General features: G+C 44.3%; 1 protein-coding gene across 1 annotated transcript; it reads right to left on the minus strand.

Annotated features, from left to right (window-relative positions):
• Positions 1 to 527: 527 nt before the first annotated feature.
• LOC119329379 (phenylcoumaran benzylic ether reductase Pyrc5-like) lies at positions 528 to 3,312 on the minus strand. Its single transcript, XM_037602416.1, has 5 exons — positions 3,046 to 3,312; positions 2,096 to 2,230; positions 1,392 to 1,629; positions 1,048 to 1,251; positions 528 to 953 (listed from the first exon to the last, which is right to left on the minus strand). The coding sequence occupies exons 1-5, from the start codon at positions 3,241 to 3,243 to the stop codon at positions 787 to 789; spliced, it is 942 nt and encodes a 313-aa protein (XP_037458313.1). The 5' UTR covers positions 3,244 to 3,312; the 3' UTR covers positions 528 to 786.
• Between the last annotated feature and the right edge of the window lie 5,087 nt (positions 3,313 to 8,399).

An 8,399-nucleotide genomic window follows, 5' to 3' on the forward strand; every position in this document is an offset into this window, starting at 1 on the left:
AACATTGGTATAAAAATGCTATACTGAATTATGAAAATTTTGACAGGGCCATAAATATGGTTTATAAATTTCCCCCCCAAGAAGGGCAGGAAATAAAAGAATTTAAAAAATGAAATATATTGATCAAGGTTGGCCAATATATTTATATATTGGGACTTTGCAAGTCTCAGTGAGTGTCTAAGAATTTTGGTGGAATCATCTCATGTCTAGAAATGGTAGCTCCTTTGTAATGCTAGGAAGAAAATAATCATTCCCAAATATGAAAATTAGGTTTTAATAAAGAAGGAATAAAGATTTGATGAATTCCAGGCATTGGAATATGGGCAACAATATTCCCTGGATGTAGGATCAACCATGACAAACTCAAGTTTCATCTCATACCAAAATCCAAGTAGGTTTCAAATAGATCCCCCCAAAAAAGGCAGAACAGAGTAAAAAAAATCTCAATTCAGATTTTTGGCGTGTGACACTTATTCATCATTTAACAAAATGGCGAAGTTAATGCAGTAATGCTTATGATGCAAAAATTAAATAACAAACAATTTCTAACTTGGCGTAAACCCCCGGGCTGTTACATACGGTATCATGTTCCATCAAGCTAAAATTTCCAAATTTATACAACCTCAGTTTATATATTCTAAGCTCAAGGGAATGCAAGATGCATTCCTCACATGATTGAGGTCTCACACTCTGATTACGTAATTCACGTGCCATTCTAGTAAAAATACATAACCTCCAACATTTATTCAAAGTATATGAATATTGGCGACGATAGGATTTAGGAGTTTAAAGGAACCTATTTAGGTATTCATCCACGGTAATGTAAGGCACATCAGGGTAAAGCTGAGTGGCTTCAACTCCAAATGATGGGTCGATCTCAAAGTTAGTGTGGTCCCCCTTCAACCAGACAGAGTGGCTGATTGCCAGTGCTACATTCAGCGGCGCTGATGACTCTGAAACATACCCGAGAGAGCAAAATCAGTACAAAAGATAAGTATAGACGGCAACTACAACATTATAAGAGTAAAACAAGGCTTTTACTCTGACCTCGAATCTTCTTCAGGAGTTCGTCCTCTGGGAGGTACACCCTCTCAAGTGTCTTACCAAGTTTCTTCTCCCAGAGTGAGACAAGCTCATTATGGGACAAAGTGTTACTTGGTGGCCTCAGATATAGGATTTTGTTCAGGGTCCTTGGATCATCTACAGCTTTAATAGTGTAGGTTCCCACGTCTTCTTCCGCCGCAAAGATTCCTATTGTCGAAAATACACACATAAGAGTGCAGCCATAATCCCAGTCCTTGTTTGATTTAAATTCCGTTCTCAAAATAGAGATTAATTTCTCATATCGTAGAACTGTACAATCATATTAAGGGCATCTTGATCAGATCTACCTTTTACATTTCCATCACCCATAATGAGAACCTTCTCGGTTGGAGGCTCCGTGACCCCAATCTGCGCAAGGCTTCGCAAGAAACGACCAGCAAAGAAGTTGGAAGAGACATATGTGTAGGGAATCCCCTCAGCCTCAATGGCACGCCTTATACGAGCTTTCCCACCGAATACTGTCTTTGCAGGTTCAACTGCATGGTTACGATCCACATCATTACCATACTCTGATGGGAAGAATCTCTGCAAGAAGCTCATCAATATCAGAGTTCAGTAAGAACTGCTGTAGAAAAATAATAATGACACGAGGAATGCATGGTATCAGTCTATCAGATATGAAAAGGGGCACATTCAACATGTTTTGAACAAAATAACCACAACTAATTCCCGTCCATCTGAATGATTTTTTTGTCCACCATGTTGTGGAAGGCAGGGAACAGCCTAAGTTGTCAAACCAGTTTCTTAGTACCAAAATGACTAGTGTTCTCATCAGCAAAATACGAATACTTGAAGAAAATGCAATTCACAAATTGTTTCACATAAGAGTTTAGGGTGCACAGTTCGTTGCAATTTACAGCCCATCATTTATTGCATAACCATCAATAACAAAGAATTTTCGAACTATATTATCAGCTAAAGTATTCACAGTAAGCCATAAGGTGTGCACACATAACAATTTGATATTGATGATTGGGACTTTGGAAATTACCTTTACATGCCCAACTTCCTTAATTGCCGAGATAATGAGAGTTTGATCCGGTAGCTGTTGATAACCCACGGCCGAGATCACAACATCTGCTGATTTAATGGCTGTCACCAGGCTCTCATGATCATACATATCACCCTAATGATCCAACAGTAATGTAACAGTTATACATCACCATCCAATCAAACTTATATCTTGAGGTCATTATTTTAGTAATCAACACGGGGTAACGACACAATCAGGGATGGCTATCATCCTTGCCAACATGATAGTTTAGTCCTGAATGGCACGAAAGATTGTTGACTTGCCACCTCCTTGTGAACACATTTCAGTATTTTATCAAACAGAACAACGACTGTGTTACAACATATACCTTTTGTCCCCAGCAAATTGGGGCTTGAACACTGAAGAATCTTAAAAAGCCTAGCAGATTTGATAAAGATAAATTCTGTACATAATCCAAGCAAATCACCTAATCTTTACTTTCTTTAAGTCCTTTTTTTAGAGGGTGTTCTTTAAGTCATCTTACATGACTGTTTATTTGATCGATTGAATCGAACAGAATGGAAGGGCTCCTTGCTCTAGCATATTTCTAAGATTTTGTTTTTTCGTCTGAAACCTCGAATTTCCTTGATTTTTGTCTTGCTGAATTTATCTATTTTAACCGGGCTAATCCCCTTTCCATTACTCTCATTTCTGTCTTGTTCATAGATATGCCACAACAGAAACCAAGTTCGCTGCTTTGTTTAGCACTCGCGCACCGCCACAAGGGACAAGAAGAAAAAAGAAAGCCGCCATGAAGCAATCCAGAGAATTTCTTATCACTGTTTCTGCTATCATTTTTACCCAAAATGGCACCATCCTTAGATAGAAGTTGGACCCACTAACTTTCATAAAAAGAGAGATAAAAACAGAGCAAGGATCTGGATAAGAAGAGTACGACGGCTGCTGACCTTGACGATGGTGACGCCGGCATCGCGGAATCCCTGGAGGACGGCGGCCTTGGCTGGGTCGGCGGGCGCGGCGTCGCGGACGAGGACGGCGGTGGGGTGGCCCTCGCGTGCGCTGGCGGCGACGATGAAGCGGCCTATGTAGCCCGTGCCGCCTATCACCAGCACCCGGCTCCTCCCCTCACCTGCAACCGACGCCATGTACAGCAGAGCGGAAAAATAGAACACGGCAAGAACAGAACGGAGAGGCAGAATATAGTGGTCTTCTGAGAAAATAAATAAGGAAAAGTGCAGTGAAGTGGAGATAGACGAGGCCGCGAGTACAGGGGAAAAGGTGTGATTAGACGAGGAGTCGTGACTCGCAAGGAAGGCGGCCTAAGGCCCTGTGCAATGGGAGGTGCTTAGAGAAGGTGGTTAGATAAATAAATCAAACTTTTTTTAAGCACCGATGCTTATTTGTACGGGGTAGACACTTAAGTAAGCATCTCTTCTGTAGAAATAGGCACCGGTGCTTCAGAAAATTTCGATTTATTTTTTTAAGCACCCCTTTAAACATCTCCCATTGTACAAGGCCTAATAGACTATATTAAATGTAGACTTTTGAAATAGTCTTTTGTTGCAGTTGTAAGGGCATATTTATCCCTTAGTTGTTTTGGTGATTGATGACAATACTTTTGCGGACTAATCGTGTGCATTGAGTATTTCAGACATTTCATCACTAGGCACAAGACGATTTGGTGTCCCTCGAAGACTATTGAATACGGCGTTTCTCTACGTTTCTTTTCGGTGGATTAGAGTCGTAGGAAAGCCGTACTATTAAGAGGGGGTCCGCTTTGAAAAGGTTTGGATGGAATCATCACATACGCGTCTATTCCTTTGCACCGCCTTTCCTTTGGCACTTTGGAGCATCCTCCATCTTTTCTTGTTTATGCAAAATGTCTTGATTGCTGAACTGGGGCATGCGGTAGTACCGCTCCTAGGAGCGGTAGTACCGCAGGCCCTTGCGGTAGTACCGGCCTCTGGCGCGGTAGTACCGCAAGTGCCCACGGTAGTACCGCTTCCTTGGAGCGGTAGTACTGTGGCCTCAGGCTAGGCGCTGCTGCTACTGCGGTAGTAAGGGCGGATGTAATTTTTTACATTCGCGCCCTACGCGGTAGTACCATGCGCTCTGGCCAGGCTCAGTAGCTTGCGCGGTAGTAGGAGCAGATATAATTTTTTACATCCGCACCCCGCGCGGTAGTACCGCTCCTGGTTTGCAGTACTACCGTGTCGGATTTTTGCATGGATCCCAACTCAGCGGAAGTTGCCACGGATGTATTTTTTATATGTTTGTACCTTCCCAAAATCTGGAATATCCCTGCCTTGCGGTAGTACCGCAAGGGGGAGCGGTAGTACCGCGCCAGCGGTTCTACCGCCCTCTGCTTCAACGCATCTGGGTTGTTCTGGTTTCTGCTGCTCGGGCGGTAGTACCGCGGGGTCCTGCGGTAGTACCGTGTGCCCTTGCGGTAGTACCGCGTCCCCGACGCAGTAGTACCGTGCTACACAGTCTGAGTTGGTGAATAACGGTTGGATTTGTCCCCTTACTATATAAGGGGGGTCTTCTTTTCCGAGTTGACCACCTCTTCCACCCCTAAGCTTCATTGTTGCTCCAAGCTCCATTTTCGCCCGATCTTTCTCCCTAGCCAATCAAACTTGTTGATCCTTTAGGGATTGGTTGAGAAGGCCTAGATCTACACTTCCACCAAGAGAAATTTGATTTCTCCACTAATCCCTTGCAGATCTTATTACTCTTGGGTGTTTGAGCACCCTAGACGGTTGAGGTCACCGCGGAGCCATATTCCATTGTGGTGAAGTTTCGTGGTGTCGTTGGGAGTCTCCAATTAAGTTGTTGAGATTGCCCCAACCTTTTTTGTAAAGGTCCGGTCGCCGCCTCCAAGGGCACCAATAGTGGAATCATGGCATCTCGCATTGTGTGAGGGTGTGAGGAGAATACGGTGGCCCTAGTGGCTTCTTGGGGAGCATTGTGCCTCCACACCGCTCCAACGAAGACGTACTTCCCCTCAAAAGGAAGGAACTTCGGTAACACATCCTCGTCTTCACCGGCTCCACTCTTGGTTATCTCATCCCTTTACTCATGCAAGCTTATCTTGTGTTACTTTCCTTGCTTGCTTGTTTACCTATTGTCATTGCATCATATAGGTTGCTCACCTAGTTGCATATCTAGACAACCTACTTTGATGCAAAGTTTAAATTGATAAAGAAAAGCTAAAAATTGTTAGTTGCCTATTCACCCCGCTAGTCAACTATATCGATCTTTTCAATTGGTATCAGAGCCTCATCTCTTTCTTAAGGACTTTACCGTCCGAAGAGTATGGTTGACACCGTAGACGGTGAGGAGGAGCACTCGGTGCGAATCCGATCTTGTCTACGGCCTATGGGGGAACCGCGGTCTCTTGTGAGGAATTCAATGTGGCTTTGAACACATTGAAAACCTCCATGACGACCAAGGTTGAAAGCATGTTTAATAAATTCTTAGAAGGGCTTAAACTATCTACCGCACCGATGAAAGTGGGTGATCCCACTAACAAGGTGACGGATGCTAACTCCGACAAGGGGGAATCTACTAGTGAAAAGGCTCCTTCTTCTAGTGGTAAAATTGGCAACAACATCTTTGCCCATGTGGGACCTCCACTTACTTATGATGGACCGATTCCTTCCACTCATTTGAATCATGCCGGTCCTCCTCCTAAGATTGTAAAAAAAATGAGGACTTTGATTCTTGGGTTTATCACTTTAAGTGTCATTTGAATCATGTTAATACTAACCTTTGGAGAATCATTGAAGAAGGTTTTTATCCACATGACCGAAGCAACTTCACCCCTAGAGAAGCCACGGACAATCAATTCAATGAGAATGCTCTCTACATCATCCAAGATGCAATTCCACCCGAAGATTTTGCTCACTTCCGGCCATTCACTGTGGCCAAGGATGCATGGCGCCACGTTGTGTCCCTCTACCAGGGAAGCGCAAGCATTCAACACTCCAACTATGAAGTGGTGCAAGATGAAGCCGATGAGTTTGCAATGAAAGAAGATGAAGAACCTCATGAGCTTTATCGGAGATTAACTACTCTCGCGGTCTCACTCCGAGATCATGGGAGCAAGGATACGGATGACAATTGGATCAAGCGCAAATTCCTCAAGGCCATGATGCCTTACCACAAGGCCATGTCCTCCGTCATTCATCAAAGGCCGGACTTCCACACCTTATCCTCAAGTGAAGTGTTGGATGAGTTTGTGGCTATGAGCATCTTGGAGAAGACCGCCGACAATGTGGTGTTACGCTCTCAAAGAGCAAAGAAGCCCACCCATGCCTTGAAGGCCACAGTTAGTGTGGAAGAAGAGGAAGAAGAGGAAGAAGAGGAGAGCAATCCCGAAGATACAAAGTATGCTTATCATGAACACATGGCTCTTGCTTCAAGGCAATTTTGGAGCAAGAAGAACATAAGGCCCAACTTCAACAAGAACAACTCAAGTGGCGCAAAGGTCAAGCAACGAGTGAGGACTTGCTATAATTGTGGCAATGTGAACCACTTTGTTGCGGAATGTCCTTATAAGAAAAGGGAAGACAATGGTGGCAAGCTCATCCGAAAAGACAAGGCCAAGTCTTTCCCCAACAAGAGCAACTTCATCAAGAAGACTCCTCCCAAGGGGTTGGTGGCACAAAAAGAGTACCATGAGGATGATGATGATGATGAAGACGGTGAGTCGGTTGCCATGGCCTCTGTTGCCATTGCGACAACTCCACGGGTGTGTCTCTTCGACTCACTCAATGAGAACATCACTGCCAAATGCCTCATGGCTAAAGCCACCAACAAGGTAACTCCCAACATCAAAAGTACCATCATTAATAATCCTTCGTTAACGGATTGCATTGATGAACATGAGGGGTCCAATGTGGAGGAGAATGAATTTGAGTCCTTTATGAGTAAACTCAAGGGGAAATCCAAGAAGCACTTTGTTGCTCTCTTGGAACAACTTGGTGAAGCCAATGACATGATTGAGGCTCACGAAGATACCATCTCTAAGATGGAGGGGCATAGTCGTGACTATGCCGATGAGATCTCGGATCTTTCCAATGCTCTTGAGGAAGAGCGAGGTCTTCGTTTGGCTCTTGAGGAGTCATACAACGGTGACCACACTAAATTAAAGAAAGATCTTGATCATGCTCTTGTTGTATCTCGTGTGCTAAGCTCCGAGAAGGCCAAGCTTGGGTTTGATCTTGCTAGACTCAAAGAGGAGTTTGACTTACTTGACAAGGCTCACTAGGCCTTGAAGGGTGCTCATGCTAGTCTCATGATCAACTCCAAGTAAAGCTAACCAAGGAGAAAGCCACCTTTCCTCATATGGTCTTAATTGATAATGCAAATGCTACTAACCCATGTTGTGAGCATGTGCATCTTGTTGAGGAGAATGCAAAGTTGAAGAAGCAACTTGAGAAAGGCCTTGTGTCGTGCATACAAGGTGAGAAGAACCTCAATGACCTTTTGAGCAATCAAAAGGAAGTTGTGGCCAAGGAAGGAATTGAGTTCACACCCAAGTCCAAGAGCAAGAAGAAGGATGACAAGGCCAAACAACCTCCCCCTCTCAAGCAAATGTTTGTGAAGGAGGGATAGGGTGCTTCTAAGAAGAAGAAGAAGAGCAATGTGAAGGGTAGTGATGCCAAGAAGGGCAATGCTACCCCTCCCAACAAAGCCGGCGACTTTAACCCTTCTTATGTATTATGCCGTGCTAGTGATGGACATGTTTATGCCAAGTTTGTTGGTTCTTCTTATGAGTACATTGAATGGTCTATTTGGGTTCCTAAGACCCTTGTTACTAACATCAAAGGACCCATTACAAAATGGGTACCTAAAACCAAGCATTGATCTCTTGTAGGTGTTTGCTTCCGGTGGGGGATCATGGTTGCTCGATAGTGGAGCCACTAATCATATGACCGGAAGCAAGGACTTGGTGGTGGATGTTCACAAGATTCCATCTATGCCCACCAATGTCGAGTGGGGTGATGCATCTGTTGGGGAACGTAGCAGAAATTCAAAAATTTTCCTACGAAACACCAAGATCTATCTATGGAGAGACCAGCAACGAGTAGAAAGGGAGTGTATCTACATACCCTTGTAGATCGCTAAGCGGAAGCGTTCAAGTGAACGGGGTTGATGGAGTCGTACTCGTCGTGATTCAGATCACCGATGATCAAGTGCCGAACGGACGGCACCTCCGCGTTCAACACACGTACAGCCCGGTGACGTCTCCCACGCCTTGATCCAGCAAGGAGAGAGGGAGAGGTTGAGGAAGACT

Source organism: Triticum dicoccoides, chromosome 7A (genome assembly GCF_002162155.2).
Source record: "Triticum dicoccoides isolate Atlit2015 ecotype Zavitan chromosome 7A, WEW_v2.0, whole genome shotgun sequence".
Taxonomy (NCBI): domain Eukaryota; kingdom Viridiplantae; phylum Streptophyta; class Magnoliopsida; order Poales; family Poaceae; genus Triticum; species Triticum dicoccoides.